The 18,237-nt window shown below is 47.2% G+C and overlaps 1 protein-coding gene across 1 annotated transcript; it reads right to left on the reverse strand.

The window, feature by feature from the left end:
- LOC137097260 (gasdermin-A3-like) lies at positions 1 to 6,503 on the reverse strand. The gene is made up of 4 exons (XM_067469505.1): positions 6,373 to 6,503; positions 2,793 to 2,943; positions 2,322 to 2,395; positions 1 to 1,390 (listed from the first exon to the last, which is right to left on the reverse strand). The coding sequence occupies exons 1-4, from the start codon at positions 6,409 to 6,411 to the stop codon at positions 1,157 to 1,159; spliced, it is 498 nt and encodes a 165-aa protein (XP_067325606.1). The 5' UTR covers positions 6,412 to 6,503; the 3' UTR covers positions 1 to 1,156.
- Positions 6,504 to 18,237: the final 11,734 nt, after the last annotated feature.

The raw sequence follows: 18,237 nt of genomic DNA on the forward strand, positions 1-18,237 counted from the left end.
TATAGGACGTATACTTTAAACCCAGTGGGAAGCTGGGGTGCCTCAAAGAGAGATTCTTAGGGATTTCCTGAAGTGATGGTCTTTACAGTCTTTAATGGTACAACAAAGACTTTATTAAGGAACAAATAACAAATCTTCAAACAACACTTCAAGGTTTTCTTATTCTAGTCTTTAAGAGACTGGCACTGACTTGGATTAACTGTACTTTCTCAGCATGAGGAAGAACCCTTTATAATCTCTCCCAGGCTGTCTATTATCTGGGCCTCGCTGGTTTGGGTCTTACTACCGATCCTAACTGCGTCTGGACATCGAGTAAACCTACCAGCCAAGGCTTGAAGATACTTCAGCTGGAATTCAGTGGTTTTGTAATGCTGTCCTGTGGGAACTTCAGGGCTGTTTTCCCCTCTGGTGCTGTGAGGCTGAGAGGCTGTGAGCTCTCAGCCAGAACCTTTGGGATCCTTTCCTTCTGTTCCTGTTTCCCTGAATAATCCCCAGATGATCACCGGATGATCCCCAGATGATCTTCAGGAATGAAGCTTTTCCTACGGGACGAGCTGTCTGTGTCCTATAGACTAGCTTCCTTGTGTGTAACTGATTAAAAATGGCTCCCTTCTCTTCTGAAAACCCAAAAGGGGGCGGAACTAAGGAACCTAATGATGATGGACAGGTGGCCGGTCCTATAACCACAAACTTTAACAGGAAGCCACCCTTCTGCAAAATCCCAAACCTTGGCTGCAAGCAAAGACTTAATACAAGGCAAATAAAGTGGGAGCTTCTGGTACAGCTGTAACAGCACAGTAAGGGTTGAATGAGGCATGCAACCTAAGGTCTTTTGCAAAGAAAATAAATTATTTTATTACTACTAATTTTCATTCCTAGAGAGAAATGTGACTGAAAAGAAGGCTATACAGTGCAAAGAAGATTTAAGAGCAAGGCCGTATATACCTATCTGCACTACAATATAACCCTATAACGGTTTTGCTCAGAACTAAGCTGCACTGAGGAAAGTCTGGAAAAAGTTACTTTTCTGAACTGCAATTTGCCCAACCCATGATTGTGGGAGTTGAACCCAAAATATATATTTTCAAGCTTGGAAATAAATGAGACTTTCCCAGATAAATGTGTACAGCTTAGTCATGCAGATATCATGATGAATTCAGTCGTCTTCTTGCTTAGTTAGAAGAGAGAGCACATAAAGAACCACAAACAAGGGCACCAAAGCTGCAGGCTCTCCTGTTCCTGAAAGATGAGCTTGGGTTTTCTGAATGGTCACTCCACTCAATTCAATCATTGCTCCCATTATAAGCATCTCTTCTTCAGATAAGAGCTGGACATCTACAGTAAATTTCTTTTCATCGTTGCTTAGAATATTTTCTAATATGATATCGATCTTTGGAAACATAAAAGAAGCAAAATCAAACCACACAAGTCAAAATATTCATTGTAAATAAAAAATCATTGTTGTTCTTTGGAAAAACTATAGTGTACAGCCATATATCACAATTTGATTATGGAACTCTTTTGCCATAGTTAGCTTTGCCAGTGCTGAGAAGCTTGCAGGCAAATTACATTTTACATTTTAGAAAGGCAGATGTATATGGAAGGCTCATATGAACTCATGCCCTTTTGCACCACACAGTTATAGTGCCATTGATCCACTTTAATCGGCATGGATGCATCATATGGAATCCTGTGGTGTTTTTTTTGTTTGTTGCTGCTGCATTAAAACTTAAAACTGTCTGCAAATCCTAGGATTCCACAGAATTCACATTTATTTCAGTTTTGTAAAAGGAGTATCTACTATCTATTAAGTCTGAGTGTCAGCTGCATTAAGATCACTTCTGACCAAAAGGTCACGAGTTCGAAGCCAGCCCAGGTCAGAGTGAACTTCCGACCAATTGTGTAGCTTGTTGTCGACCTTTGCACCCCAAAAGACAGTTGCATCTGTCAAGTAGGAAAATTAGGTACCACCTATGTGTGGGGAGGCTAATTTAACTAATTTACAAGGCCATAAAAAAGACACCAGCAAAGCACTCCAGCAAAAGCATGCGGGGAACACGGAAGTACTTTATCAGTGTCGCAGATGGACGATGAAAGCGAAAGCTCCCCTGGTGGCCAGAAAAGTTAAATAGCCTCTGACTGCCTGTCTATATCTGTTGTGTATCTTTGGCATTGAATGTTAGCCATATATATGTGTACATTGGAATCCACCCTGAGTCCCCTGCGGGATTAGAAGGGCAGAATATAAATACTGTAAATAAATAAATAAATATTAACATGTCTGGTAAAACATGTAGGGAATGTGTGATTAGAGTTCTCACCAGTTCCAGCTGCTTGGGCACAATCTTCTTTTCCACAGATTCTTCCAAGAGCATCAATTGTTCTTCTTGCAGTTCTGAGAAAGAGAGCAAAACAATCAATGGAAGGAAAGGGTTCCATACTAGGGCTGAATGGCTGAAGCAGAGAGCTGACAAGATTATTCTTATCAGCAGTACGATAAGAAAGAGCCATAGTTTGCTCTAGCATGCTGGGACATGCAAATGAAGAGAAACCTCTTTTTCACTGAGTGGTTGTCCTCTCACAGTAGTAACTGGGCAAATCTGTGAGAAACTCTAGGAGAATAGGCCATGAGAGAGCTGTGAGAAATTTCAAGCAGCTTGAGATTTTAAATGCAGCAGTTATCTGCAAGATCAACATCTGTACAACGGAATCAGAAGAGGCTCATGGGCTGAAAGGTCTTTTAGTGACATACATTCGAATGGTCACTGTATTTTGGACATTGTGATCCTTACCATCCAAGGCTTCTAGAAAATAAACAACTGCCTTTGCAAGTTCAGGGATGATGACTCCACTGTGATCTTGTAAATTCTCCACCAGATCTTGCAATTCTGGCTTGTCTGCCTTCAGCTTGCATTGGCCAGAGGTTTCAAGTGACTCCTCCAGCTAATAGCATAAAGAAAAAGGTAATGTCAATGCCAACCAGTTACATGGACCTAAATGCAGGGATTTAGGGGCACACAAATGAAAGCAAGGGTTGCTATGTGATGAAATCTGAATCAAGAGCATGAAGGAGTGTTGAGTAATTTTGAGGATGAATTTGGTTTGGTTCTGTCCTTTAAATCAGTTCATGTGAGAGAACTGATGTAAACATAAAATAGATAGCCACTGGCTAGTTTTAATTTTCCTGCCAAAAAGATTATAAAACTCCCCTCCAGTAACATTACTAGGAAGGAAAGAGAAGCCATTAGAGACCTAAATTCAGATCCTGATATCCTCATTCTGCCAGCAGACAAGGGGAATGCCACAGTCATCATGCATACAGAGCAATACAAGGAGAAGATCAGAAAACTCCTGGACCCTACTATATACAGAAAACTTAAGCAAGACCCAACCTCCAAAATAACCAGAAAAACCAACACTCTAATTAAAAACTCCTCAATCAACTTCGACATACGACAGCAGCTATGTAAATCGGAAGCCCTTCCACCCAGGCTTTATGGACTCCCCAAAATCCAGAAGGACTCCACCCCACTCAGACCAATCGTGAGTGCCATTGGGTCCCCCACATATGACTTAGCCAAATTTCTTGCTGCACAGTTACAAAGCCACATTGGGCTCACAACACACTACATCAAGGACTCAGCCCACTTCATTGAAAAAATCAGCAATCTCAAGCTAAATCCAAATGACAAACTGATCAGCTTCGATGTGGTGTCTCTATTTACCATGGTCCCAGTTGCAGACACCATGGCACTCATCAACCAGAGGTTCCCAGAAGACATCACGGCGCTGTTTCACCATTGCCTCACCACCAGCTATTTTCAGTGGGACAATGAATTCTACGAACAGAAAGATGGCGTAGCTATGGGGAGCCCTCTCAGCCCAGTCATAGCTAACTTCTACATGGAACAATTTGAAAAACAAGCTCTTGAAACAGCAACCAAAAAGCCCACTATATGGTTCAGATATGTGGATGATACTTTCACCATTTGGAGCCATGGAGATGAAGAACTCAACAGGTTCCTGGAACATCTTAACAGCATCCACCCTAACATCCAGTTCACTATGGAAAAAGAAAAGGAAGGAAGACTGCCTTTTCTAGATGTCCTAGTCATCCGCAAACCTGATCAACAATTGGGTCACACCGTTTACAGAAAACCCACACACACAGATAGATATCTACATAAAAACTCCAACCATCACCCAAGTCAAAAAAGAAGCACCATTAAAGCCTTGGCAGACCGTGCTAAAAGAATCTGCGAACCCCACCTCCTCCAAGATGAACTGAACCACCTCAACTGGGCTCTACAGGCCAATGGATACTCCACCTCAGAGCTGCAAGACCAAGAACAAGCCACAAGAGTAAAGATGAAGATCCACCCAGAGGAAAAGTGTTCCTGCCATACATCAAGGGAACCACTGATCGCATAGGGAAGCTGATGAGGAAACACAACATACAAACAATCTACAAACCCACCAGGAAAATCCAACAAATGCTACGTTCAGCAAAGGACAAGAGGGATCCTCTCACCTCTGCAGGAGTCTACCGTATACCATGCAGCTGTGGACAAGTCTACATAGGGACCACCAAACGCAGCGCCCAAACAAGAATCCAGGAACATGAAAGGCACTGCAGACTACTTCATCCAGAGAAGTCAGCCATAGCAGAGCACCTGATGAACCAACCTGGACACAGCATTTTATTTGAGAACACAAAAATGCTGGACCACTCTCACAACCACCATGTCAGACTACACAGAGAAGCCATTGAAATCCACAAACATGTGGACAATTTCAACAGAAAGGAAGAAACCATGAAAATGAACAAAATCTGGCTACCAGTATTAAAAAACTCTAAAATTAAAACAGCAGAGAGAAAAACAGGCAGGGACATCTAATCACCTTTCAAGAAGAGTTCGCTCCAGGCACTGTCAGCCCATTGTATGCTAATCAAGGTGGTCAGTTGTAAAGATTCACACCTAGCCCAACTTACAAAAGCCTTTTGTCTCACCCTGGTCATTCCACAGATATATAAACCCCTTTTTCCCAGCTCCAGAAGACCTCTGAAGATGCTTGCCATAGATGCAGGTGAAACGTCAGGAGAAATGCCTCTAGAACATGGCCATATAGCCCGAAAAAACCCACAAGAACTGAAAAAGATTATAAATCAGATAATCTCCTAAACATTCCTGCCGATAAGATTCCTTTGAAGGATGTGTGAAGGGGCTTCCATGGAATAATATTCTGTAAAAGAGCAACAATGACTGCTGTGGTGCAAAGAAGAAAATTTGCACATATTTCATCCTCCATTGCAAGAACAAAAGAGTTGCAAATGTTTTCATTCCACTGCTCTTATTCTTTTTCATGGCATACTTTCAATGGTTCTTAACACTTGCATTTTAATAGAATTATAACGTTAGCCCTGAGTCCCAGGATTGGGCGAAAGGCAGCAATTTAGAAAAGACTGTAATAATAATAATAATAATAATAATAATAATAATAATAATGTAATACTCATTTTTTTTTGCAATTTTTCAATTATTCTTCATATTTGGAGATTTTAATTTTTCACCAAAAGTACCTTGGATTTTGCAGGGAAAAAACACAATAACCTTAATGCAAAGAACACTGTATTTGTGCATTTTGTGTTAAAGTGCATTGGTTTCTAAATGAAAATGTTTTAGGTCAAAATGTTTTTTTTTTAAGCAGGGTGGGGGTTGCAAGTTAACTTTTTGTCCTGAAATACAAAACAATGTAATGAATTTCTTTTGGCAGGGTGACTTTCTCACTCTTTCTCTCAAAGGAGAAAGGAATTTGTAAATAACTTTTACACATTTTCCAGTCAATGGGTGACGGCAGTCCCCGAGTTACAAGCACACTCAAGCAAGAACAAGGTTGTAACAAACGGACGTGAGAGAAATCTACCCCCAGGAAGGGAAATGCACTCTTGGAAGAGTCATCAAGGGGAAAAGGTCTCTCCATTGAAGCTTCATCACCAATCCTTGTTTCCAAGACAAGCCACATTTTTCAAAATCCAGTTATCCCAGGGACAGAAAGTGAAGCAAGATCTTCTGAACAGGGGCACAAACAACAAAACAAACACCACAGGGGTGACAATGTTAACCTGGGTTTTTTTCCCCAAAGCTAAAGAAGATATATTTTTGGTTGGAACTACACTTGACAATGGGAAGCGGAGATTAATCTTGAATGCCTCCAAATATGACACTGGGTTGGAAAGACACTAATGGGAGAGATCCACAAAGACAATATGGCCAAGGATTTGTGAAGGGAGGGACAATGAGCTGGAAACAAATGATGAGGAAACCCTTAACCCCAAAGGAAGAGCCTAACGCACAACGAGAATATCTTTACCTGGAACACTAGCTCTTGTAGAAGGTCCTTGTTCCTCATTACAGCCACAAAGCCAGTTAGAAATACACCTCGCAGATTTGCAGATAGGAATGAGAACTGTACACAGTTCTCTTCAACTTCCTGATGTATACTTTCCACACTGTACATTACAGGTACTAATAAAGAGAATTGAGAGCTCAGGATCAGATGTAAGGAAAAATGTATCACAGAGCTAGATATTTGGGATTAGTGGTAATACTTCATGTTTTTGAAAATATTACTTTTATGTCACCATACAAACCCAGCATAAAATGTTCTCAGCACAGAGCACAAGCACAAGCAGGTGTCTCACTGGTAAAATTAAACTCCAGATCTTTGTAAACAGTCAGAATCTTTAAAATCCAAAACCTCATCAGGAGTGAAGGTTTGACTTATTTGTTGTATCGAAATATATTAATATTTGATTTAGAAGGCCTTTAAGACAGGAGTCTCCAACAGGGCATCTTCAGAGGCTACTGTGCCTAAAGATACCTCCCTCGGTATCCTGTCTCTGAGTGACAACATTCACCTTGACAGACATGGACAAGTCAATTCCCAGGACACAAATTCCTAATATGTTCACAGTTCATCTTTTTAAGTGATAAAAATATGTATAGTGTGGCTTTTCTTACCCATGAGGGTTTTTTTAAAATCCCACACTGCAAAAAGATTGTGTTATTTCAGAACCCCATATTTCTTGAAATATTATCGAAATGTGTAAGTAAGCCAATGAACTAAGTTGAAACACTGGTCTTCAACTGATTTACTTCAGAGCTTGCATTAAACCCCAACTTTTAAAAACATGAACGACTTACTTTCACAACTGAAATACATTGGAACAACTTTTCCTATGGAAAAAAAACAAGCATAATAAATAAAACAGAGTCAGGTATATTATTCATGTGATCTGCATTAGGACAGTGTGAATAGATACAACTGAATTTTAGTGGAGCTCAAAGACCTTCTAACACGGTTATGTTGCAATGATAGTTTTGGTTGGTCTCAAACTGGCGTTGTGCACTTTCGGAATTCAACAAATTGTCCAAAGCATCCAATGACACCCTCCTGAATCGCTTAGTATGTGGCACAATAGTTTATTGCTACTTTCTTTTAAAAACCATCTCATCTTAATCTTAAATGGACATGGAGGCTGTTGTGAAGTCTCGGCCTGTTTATTTCCCTGTTTGCCTGTTGGACTGTTCCATTTTGCCAAGTTTAGGGGAGAAGCTTAGGTTCCCCCTAGAGGCCGAGCTCAGTTGGTGCAGCCCATTCTGACTCAGAGCCAGAATGGGCTGGTGATAGAACTTCTTATGGCATTCTTTGTTGGTCATAGCTTGAAGTTAGTTAGCCAGATAGTGTCTGGTCTGGCCTAGCAATTTGAACAGGCCATCCTTATCACATATTTGCCATAGAATAGTTATATTTGCCTTATAGATAGATAGTTCATATACATGTAATAGAATAGTTACATTTGCCAAAGTTTATAGATTTTAGATTAGAATATATTTGCCCCAGAGTTTATAGTTTGTTACCTCAGAGTTTATATTTCACTGTTCTAACTCTATCAAATTTGTTACCTCAGATACCTCAGTATACCTTGTTTTATTTCACCCTGTTTATTCAGTAAACTCAATTTGGTTAATTTAGTCTTGTCTGTAGAGTATCATTTTTGGGGGCATTAAAGTAATTTAGGGCATACCGATGGTCACTGGGAAAATAGCCAGACACATTTAGTTTCTCATTAGATCTTCCTGGTGTGCCATCATAGCTGTATTATATTGTCATCTTCAAGGTTTATTTCCTTCCCCAGCAAAAGAATGGCTTTGCACATGCAGTGGTATCGTAGGTATTGGGGGTCACCTCCCCAACTGAACACGTGAGGAGAAAACCTCCCTCAACATATCAATGCATTCTCGCCCTCCCATCACTCACTTTGAGGGAAATACCTATCAATTTTGCTGTTCTAGACCATAGTCCTTTTAACTAGAGAGAAGAAAAGAGTGGTGAGTGTGTGTTGCCATGAAGATGGGGTTTGTGCTGGAGGGATGGGGGGAAAGGGATAGACCCTTACTTCTTCTCACCACTGTGGCAACTGGCTTCTGTGGAGCCACCATATTGCCAGCCTGGCAGAGTCCCATCCCACAGATATCTCCTGAAGCCCAACCAAGCAGGATGCACTGTCCCTTCAAGATAATCTGCAGCAAGGTCTTACACATAAATTGGGGTCCCTTGTTGCCTCTGCTCCCTCCCCACTGGGCATGTGAGCTTGCTTAGCTCACACGTGTCTGGAGGGGTCTCATTCACACATTCTGGCTGGACAAAAGGCAGGGAGAGTCATCTGGGTCACCTTCTAATCACCTATGAGTGGGTTCATAGGTCAATTCGGTTCCGCAGAAAGGAATCTGGCTGTTCTATCATTATCCATGTTGTAGTGACATCTAAGTGGTTCCTTTATCACACTGCACTGCTCTAGTGCTGTATTCTATTTTAATTGCCATGATAGCATCCTGGGCTTCATAGTTTAGTGAGGCCTAAGAACTCCCTGAATAAGAGTGCACAGCTCCTCCTCTCCATAAATTGCAAATCCTAGAATTTCATTGTAGCAGAAATAGAATATAGTGCTGTTAACAGCATAGTGGGATCAGGATATTAGCTATGGATCTGGACTAGGAAGAGTGAGTGAGAAACACCACCTCGTTTGGAATACAGCAGCCAAACTACTGATGAAACCTAGCCCAAGTCATCATATTATTTTTATGTGATAAGACTCAAATTAGCTACCAATATGTTTCCAGATATAATTTCAAAGGGTGGATTATTGCCTAGGTCCAGATCTAAGTAACTAAGATGCCACATATAGTCTCCTCTGGAGATTGACTTCAGGAACCTTCTCATTTTTTTTGAATAATTTTTCATTAGGATTTTGCAAGTTGTACAAATAACATTGTGAAAGGAGAAGGGGAGGACAGGGGAAGGGGGGGGGAGCAAGTATAACAAAGTTAATCCACATATATCCCTACAGAACAATGTCAGTAGACGTCTTACATGTATGCTTACCCGCTCCCCTCAGCAGGAGGGGGGGGGGGGGTGATAGCCAAAGTACAAAACGGGGGTACTTGGGGGGGGGGGGATTTTGAAATGCCTTTTGGTTTGGGCAAATATTTATAATGCTGGTTGAAGTCATCAGGTGAAAAAGCGACATTTGCCTTTCTGATATGTTTTTGCAAGAATGCTGGCACGATGAAACTACTTCTATTAATGTGTGAATAATATTGAGAAATAAAATATTTAATAATAATAATAATAATAATAATAATAATCTTAGGGGACTCAGGGCGGGTTCCAGCATAGGTTGAACAGTGCAATTAGACATAAAATTATAAAAATATAAAAATATATTTTAAACAAAAACATCATACTATAAAACAGTCATAAATATTTAAAATTAAAAACCAGTTCAGTGCTAATTCCATCGGATGGCACAGGCTGCAAAGTGAACATGAGTCAAGAGTATATTGCAGCAGCTTTCCAAGTCCAGGCTGTTCTAGGCTGCATCAATGGAAGCCCAGTGTTGAGATGGAGGGATGTCCTAGTCCCACTCCCTTCTGCTTTGGTCAGACCTCTTCACCTGGAATAACCCTGTGTCTAGTTCTGGGCAAAGCCATTGAAGAAGTGGGTTGATTGGAGTTTTCCGGACTGTATGGCCGTGTTCCAGAAGCATTCTCTCCTGATGTTTTGCCCACATCTGTGGCAAGCATCCTCAGAGATTGTGAGGTCTGTTGGAAACAAGGCAAGTGGTTTATATGTCCGTGAAATGTCTCGTGTGGGAGAAAGAACTCTTGTCTGTTTGAGACAAGTGTGAATGTTGAAAATTATCACCTCGATTGGCATTGAATTACCTTGCAGCTCAAGGCTTGGCTGTTTCCTGCCTGGGGGAATCCTTTGTTAGGAGGTGCTTAGCTGGCTCTGATTGTTTCCTGTCTGGAATTCCCCTGTTTTTGGAGTGTTGTTCTTTACTTACTGTCCTGATTTTACAGTTTTTTAAATACTGGTAGCCAGATATTGTTCATTTGCATGGTTTCCTCCTTTCTGTTGAAATTGTCGACATGCGTGTGGATTTCAATGGCTTCTCTGTAGTCTGACATGGTGGTTGTCAGAGTGGTCCAGCATTTTTGTGTTCTCAAATAATATGCTGTGCCCAGGTTGGTTCATCAGGTGCTCTGCTGAATTAGTCTGCAGTGCCTTTCATGTTCCTTGATTTGTGTCTGGGCAATGCTTCATTTGGTGGTCTCTATGTAGATTTGTCCACAGCTGCATGGTATACGGCAGTTCCTGCAGAGGTGAGAGGATCCCTCTTGTCCTCTGCTGAACGTAGCATTTGTTGGATTTCCTTAGTGGGTCTGTAGATAGTTTGTAGGTTGTGTTTGTTCATCGGCTTCTCTCTCTGTAGTCAGTGGTTCCTTTGATGTTTGGTAAGAACACGTTTCCTCTGGGTGGATCTTTGTCTTTACTCTCGTGGCTCGTTCTCAGTCTTGGAGCTCTTTTGATGTTGGTGGTGGAGTAGCCATAGACCTGTTGAACCCAGTTTAGATGGTTCACGTTGGAGGAGGTGGGGTTCGCAGATTCTATTTGCATGGCCTGCCAGAGCTTTAATTGTGCTTCTTTTTTGACTTGGGTAAAGTCAAAAAGAAGATGGACCACTTTTCTTCTTGGGTTCCTCCATCCGATTTGCTCCCTGTCTCTCACAGAAGCTGGGCCAAGGCAGTGGTCGGTATCCAAGAAAGTAAGGCTATTCGGTTTTGGTCCCCAGGTGGGCCTTCTCTGAAGACGGGTGGGAATCCTGGAGCCCTTAGGAGTTGTTTGACTGCAAATCCCAGCAGCCTCTGGCAACATGGTCAATGCGGAGGAATGTTGGGGGTTGAAGTCCAGCACTGTCTGGGGATTCCAGCCCTGAGAGAAAGAATGGGATGGAAGGAGAGAGATTGTGGCAGAAGAAAAAGCCCTTCTCCAATAACATCTTGAGACCCCCTTCTTTTCTCTGCAGTTTCTGGAGAGAGAGGACCCCCCCTTGGAGGCTAGCAGCCTGGTGGTGGCGAGGGGGAGCCTGGCCATCTCCAAGACTTCAGAGAGGTACCTCCTGTCCATGTTTTTGGGGTGAGGGCATGCTGGGGTTGGGGGGTTGGCGCCCAGAGATCTGGAGGGGGCCCTCCCAGGACGTTGCATTCTTCCCATGTCTTTCTAGCAGCTTCATCTCGGAGACAATCCCAACTCCTCCACAGAAAGAACTACCCAGGGAGTTGGTGAGTGAAAGAAAGAGGCTGGAAAAGGGGGAGATTGCCTCTCCTCGTCCTTTGGAAATGGATTCAGACTCAGGGCCATCCCAAGACCCCTTGAATTCTAGATTGCCCTTTGCTAAAGAGGCCTCCTACAGTGCTCAACTGTAGTTGGAGTGCAAGTCCCAACAGCCCCAGGCAGTGTGTCACTGGGGAGGAAGGCTGGGGGTTTCAGTCCAATTCTCAGGGAGAAAGAGCGAGGGAGGCTTGGCAAAGAGCACAGCCCTCACTTCCCTCTTCTTCCCCCTCAACAGGGCTCCAAAAAGGTTGGTATTCCTTCGGAGCTGTTCGTGCAGGAGTGGGCGGCCCAGGACCTCGAAAATGAGAGGTACATCCCTTCCCAGGTTCAGGGCCACATGGCAGGCAGACATCCCCTCCCTCCCTCCCTCCCTCCCTCAATTGAGGCCAAGGGGGCCTCCGACTGTAGCCTTATTCTAGGGGGCTTGGTGGGGGGGGGGGTTCCAGCTGAGAGAGAGGAGAGGATGTCTTCTGATCTTGTCTTGTTGTCTCTCTCTCTCCTTGCAGTGTCGATGAGCCCCCTGAGAAGACATCGAAGGGAAGGAAGGGAAGGAAGCGGGAAAAGGAAGGGGGGGCTCCTTCCTCTGCATCCCCTCCTCTTTTCCTCTCCCTGCCCCTCCTTTAAACTTCTTCCTCCTACTCTAGTCTTCCTCCCCTGAGCTGTCTTCCCATTCCTTCCCCTTTGCCCCTATTTCACTTCTCTATCTAATTGTCTCTTACAGGACCCTGAAGAGGCAACTTTAGCTGATATCCCCAGCCTGGAGGATGAGGTGTGGGACCCTCTCCCAAGTTCAAGCAGGTGCGTTGCTCTTTGCCGGGAGGGATGACCGTGCACCCCTCCTTGTACTCAGTCCCTGGCCTACCAGGCCTCACCTCCTTATGCCTCCTTATGCCTCTCTTCCAGCTCCCTGGGCCATGAGGAAGTGGAAGATCTGGCCCTGAAGCCTCGGAGATGGTCCTCCATGGACGTAGAGCAGGTAAGGCCCAGAGTTCCCCCCACAAGTCCTGGGACAACCACCGAGGAGGCATCGCCCAACGCCTTCCTCAGGACGCAGAGAGGGGTCTCCTGCATAGACCTTCCAGGTGACATCTTCCTAGAGATGTCCGGCCTTCAGGTAGACTTCTCTTTAGCCACAAGAAAGGTATGTTGGGACCCCAATGTCCCATGCCTCCCAACAGGCATCCTACACATCTTCACTCACCATCCCTCTCCTTCCACTTTTGGTCCCAGGAGACTTTCCATGTCTCCCGAGTGCCACTGTTTCCCTTCTTTCTTTCCTTACAGGCGCAAGAACACCTGCACCGTCTGTGCCAGCTGCTCCGCAGTCCCTCCTCTGCAGAGGCCATGCCGGCTGTGGATTATGTGGCACGCAAACATCTCAAGATGGCCACGGACCACTATCTGGAGTCCAACGGGAGGTAAGAGAGCTGGGCCTGGGGGTGCCACTCCCCTGTCCCCATGGGGTTGGAGACAAGCCTGACCCTGACCCTGGCTCCCTCTTCCCTCTCTTCATTCGCAGGGAATGTGGTGAATTTATGTGCGCCGTTCTCAATTCACCTTACTGCTCTGTGGAGGCGGCGCTCGACCTGTTCCTGGCCAAGGTGAAGGAGGGCCCTTGGCTGGCCGGGGAGGGCAAGGAACAGGGCAGCCCCACTTTGGATGCGGCCACAGTAAGGACATCCCCTTCCGCACCCTGTCTTTGGGGGGCCGGGGAAGGAGAGCGGGCCCTCTTTCCTGGCCTTCAGCAGGAGCCCTCCTGGCATGTAACCCTCATTCTTTCTCTCCGCAGGCTATCGGCAAGATCGTGAGATACATCAAGGACAGCACTCGCCTGGAGGCTTGGTCCCTGGAGCTTCTGCTCGCCTTGGTGACCAACTACATCGAGGTCACAAGGCCTGGGTTGGAGGCGCCCAGCAGGAACTGGAGCAGCACCTACGTTCCTCCAGAGTAAGGAGGGGGGAGAAGGCTCAGTGGGGCTCCCAGGCCTTTTGGGTGGCCAGATAGGGGACTCAAACCCTCCACTGGGAAGTAAACTTTTTTCTTTCATTTTCCTGCAGAGGACTGGTGAAGATCATCATCGTGCTGCTGAAGAGGGTGTCCTGGGTGTCAGCATCTGCCCTGAGGGAATGGCCCTCCAGTTGCGGTAAGGAGCCAAGGGCTGGAAGGGGTTCGGGGAGAAGGCACAGCCTGGTCTCTCTGGCTGGGTTCCATCACGGGGTCCCTCTTGTCTTCCAGGAGCCTCCTCAAGTCCTCCTCCTCCCTGCTCCAGCACCTGTGTTCCACTTGGGAAACAGAAGCGCCGCTGGAGCATTCGGCCGGAGTGGTGGCCTTCTATATTCAGGTGAGGAGGGTTGGTCAACCTGGGTTTTAGGCTGGAAGGGGGCCTTAGGATAGGGCGGGGGAGTCGAGGAGAGGAGAGGCAGTGCTTCCCTTCCTGGCTCCAGCTCTTCACACTTCTCCTTTTCTCTTCCAGCTGCTGCACATTGGCAGGTGCCCACACTCCCCGGAGAAGACCTGGGCACTGCTCACGACCTGGCTCCAACATCATAGCCTGGCCGTACAACATCAGAGCAGGCAGGGCCTTCTCCTTCTGTGCAAGACCTACAGGGAGGTAAGTCAGGCACAGCCCCGGCTCCACACACCACACAGAGGGCCAGCTGAGCCTAGATCCAGCAGACCTTGCTCTTGCGGTTGTAGGAAGAACCACTGTGATACAGAAGGTCCTAGGAGGTCCCTTCCCCAAACAAGGGGGAGGCCTGTGTCTAGGCGTTCTCTGCAGGGGACCTCTTAGGCATGGCTCTCCTTTCTCTCGTTGCAGACCATGAGCCTCCAGGAGCTCCTGCACGGGGTCCTCGGGGGGCTGCAATCCCCCCACATCGACGTGGTGCTGGAGTTCCTGGGCCTGGCTGGCCAGCTGGGGCCCCTGCTGCACAAGGAAGACCAGGGCCCTACGAAGGCTCCCCTGGCTGCCGGATGCCGCCCTCTCTTCCACCAGGTGAGTCTTGGCCCCTGGTCCATTTTGGGGAGGGTGTAGATTTCCCCCTCTTCCCAAGCCCCGAGAAGGGGCTTCACACAAAGAAAGGGGGAGAAAGAAAGTTTTATTTTCCTTCGTTTTTTCAGGAGGTTGCCAAGATCCGGAAGGCAGCCCTGGAATGTTTCCAGCATCTTCTCTGGCGCCCAGAACATCAACATCAGGAGGGCCAGACCATCCACGACCTCCTGACGGTGCTGGTTCACGTGGAGGATGAGGACGAGGAGGTGGCCAAGGTGGGAGGGAGGCCCAGCACTGGCCCCTCAAGGCCTTGGAGCTCAGGACAGGGGTCAAGGGAGCGAGGAAGGGGTCACTTGCCCTCCAAGTGATCCTGACTCCTTCCCTCCATCTCCTCCTCCTCTTTGAAGACTGCAAGGGAGACCCTCAGGGAGATGGCGGAGGTCCTGCAATGGCACCTGGAGGACAGCGTTCTGGCGGGAGACACCTTCATCCTGCAGGAGCTGCTTCACAAGATCTCCAAGCACCTGGTCAGCGCCCGTACTGAAGCCGGGGATTCGGGGGGCCTTATGCCCAGCAGGCATAGGGAACCCCTCTTTTTGCCTCATCTCTCTCTCCTCCAGATCCAGCACTGCAGCTCCAGGAGTGAGTTGGAGGAGCAGGTGTATGGCTGCCTGCCTTTTTTCAAGAGCAAGCTTCCCTCGGCAAAGAAGGCAGCGGCCATGTTGCTCGGTAAGGGACCGGGGTGGAGGCCTTGGCCCCCTTTGTGCCCATTCCTGGCTCAGTCTCTGGGGCAGCAGGAGTGCCCTCTTCCCCAGAAGACCTCTCTCCCTCCACCTTGGGAGATGCAGAAGGCTCTTGAAGCTCATTCTGGAACCTGGAGCCTTTTGAGGGGAGAGCAAAGATCAGATTCCTCTTCCCATTTTTCCCTCCCCTTCTCTCCCTTCCTTCCGCCTGCAAAGCCCCCTCCCCGGCCTCCTCCTGGGCGTCCCCCTCCCTTGAGTGTAGTGTTGGGTTCAGGGAGCTCCAGAATGGTCTTTGCTCAGGGAGATGGTCCCTCTCTTCTCTGCCTCCTTCCTTCTCTCCAGGTCACGTGCTTCACAAGAACAGTAACACCTGCACTGAGAGGAACACCTGCACCTACGAGGCCTGTACGTCAGCCCAAGAGGGACTGGGCCTTGGAAGAGAGGGTCCTGGGGAGGCCGTGTGCCGTCCCTCACCTGTTGACCTCCTCCCTTCCTTTCTTCCTTCCAGGGTTGATTGATCTCCTTGCCCAACATGACCTTGAAGTCAGGAGAGTTGGCTGGCAGACCAAGGCCATCCTCGCCAGGGCCTCCGCCCTCCACTCCCGACACGGGCTGCGAGCTGTTTTTCGGCGCTTGGTGGCAGGCTGCAGGCGAGAAAGGTACCCCCCAGAGTACATCAAGCGCCCACCCGCCTGATGGACAGGTAAGCAAGGAAGGGAGGAAGGAGAGAAGGAGGAAGGAATTGAGGAAAGAAGAAAGGAGTCTCCTTCACCCAGAGCTCCTTTCTCTGTCCTTTGCAGGAACACCACGATCTCCCCGCGTGTCACAGGAAGACCTCCGCTTTGCTCCAGCTTTGCCGCAGCCCCAAAGGGAAGTAGCGTTAAGGAGGTGGGAGTCTGCCCAGCCCTGGCCCAGGGAATCCCTGCCCCTTTGCAGAAGGCCCGCCCCCGCTCTGGGCCCCATTGCCACCAGGGTCCCTTGGAGCAGAGCAGAAAAGGAAGACAGCTTGGGCCTCCTCAGGCCCCTCTGTTGAGCTCTGTTCTGTTCTGTTCTGTGGGGGATTGGGGGACCTGGAGGGGAGGGGCCACCACCTGCTCCCTGGGCCTTCATTCCAACCCTTGGGCTGGGCCCCGCCTCCTTTGACCTCCGGACTCCCCCACCCTGACCCCTCCCTCTCGACCTGGGATGCCACCACCGCTTCCTTCCTCCCCCCAAGGTGGCATCCCAAGGGCACCTCCCTACTTCCCTCCCCTTGCCCAGCCCAGGGGTGCCGCCCTTCCTCTCCCTGCCCTCGAGGCGCAGCCAGGCCTCCCTCCTCCTGAGCTCCTCCCCTCAAACACCCCATTGTCCCCTGTCTCCACCCAGTCAGAAGGGTCAAGAGGGCAGGGGTCAAGAGGAGAGTCACAGGGTCACAGCCCCCACCTGTCCTGGGAAATCGAGAGGCCACACTCCACTTGGTGAAAGGCGGTTGCACCGCTAATGGAATTGGCCTTTTTGGTGGGATGCACTGATTGGACAAATGTGATTCCAAGAACTGCAGTCCAGACACCGGAAGAAGTGGTTTTATTCCACGCCGTCCAAGAAGGCATGGAATAAATCCACTATCTAATTAATTCACCAGAAACCAAGCTTTTCCTGGTTTGTGGTGAATTAATTGCGGGTTGACCGGAATGTCATCTGGTCCACTTTTTATTGTGGAAGTTTCCGCAATAAAGGGCCTGTCTGGATGGGCCCCAAAACATCTGGAGGAGCAGTTCGAGAAACTCTGGTCTAAAGGCATCCTTCTGCATCACGCAGTGCAAGCCTATGCCTTTGCACAGAAACGTCTGGGATCCTATAAGATACTCTCCAAAGGAATGGACCATTCAACCAAGGGAACCAGGGACTTCATCCCCAGGTATTTATATCCAGAGTCAGGGCTCAAGGGAGGAAGAAAGGAGCCAAAGCTGCCTCTGAAGACCTGATCCAATCACTCTAGATGTTACCTGTTGCTGGGTCTATGCTGCCAAATAATGCAGTTTGAACTTCTAGATATAAATATATATGCTCATATATATGCTCAGTGTAGACCCATACCAGCCTCAGTTCACTGCCAAAGCTATACAGTAATCTTTGAATGATTGTTCAAAGATTACTGTATAGGGGGCAGCACCTTCAAATTTGACAAATAAAAGGGTTGGAGACACACAACATCCCACAAAAGAGACGGGTTTAAATGAAGATTGCTTTGTGCCGAGATAATTTAACTGCTGGAAAGACATGGGTCATTCAGAAGACCTGCGTCTTTCCAGCTGAGGGAGCTGTGTAGAAGGGATTGAGGATTGCGCCGCGTGACAACCAGTTCCTCTCTATACAATCTACCTCGGGTTTCTTGGGCTCCTGGAGCCCCAGAAATGTAAGACACACCCTCCCCAAACCTATTAAAACTGCATTTCTAAAAGGAAAACAATCCGCCCCCATTTTCCTTTCTCTGGAGTTCTCCAGAGAATGCACAAAGGGGGAAGGGGAGGAAAATTGCTCCTGTCCTGCCTCCTCCCCCTTGGTGCACCATTGGCATGACCCAGGAGAACTCCAGAGAAGGGCAAATGGTGGCAGGGTGAGTTATTTTCCTTTTAAAGGGATATTTAAAGAAGTTTTCTTCTTTGTCCTGGTTTCCTGTGGGAAAACCTGGCAGGGCATGTGGACCCTCCCCTCCAGGAAAGCACACACTTTGGGGGAAGTGGGGAGGTGAACTAGAACAGGGGAACATTCGCGTTTTTA

This window comes from Anolis sagrei, chromosome 6, assembly GCF_037176765.1.
Source record: "Anolis sagrei isolate rAnoSag1 chromosome 6, rAnoSag1.mat, whole genome shotgun sequence".
In the NCBI taxonomy this organism is placed as follows: Eukaryota; Metazoa; Chordata; class Lepidosauria; order Squamata; family Dactyloidae; genus Anolis; species Anolis sagrei.

What these genes read in the sequence shown, in the direction of transcription:
- LOC137097260 (XM_067469505.1), bottom strand. Translation starts at nt 6,411, where the DNA reads ATGAGGAACAAGGACCTTCTACAAGAGCTAGTGTTCCAG. An exon ending in TACAAGAGCTAGTGTTCCAG is followed by an intron (nt 2,944 to 6,372) that starts GTAAAGATATTC and finishes TTATGCTATTAG; the next exon opens with CTGGAGGAGTCACTTGAAAC. An exon ending in TGCCCAAGCAGCTGGAACTG is followed by an intron (nt 1,391 to 2,321) that starts GTGAGAACTCTA and finishes ATGTTTCCAAAG; the next exon opens with ATCGATATCATATTAGAAAA.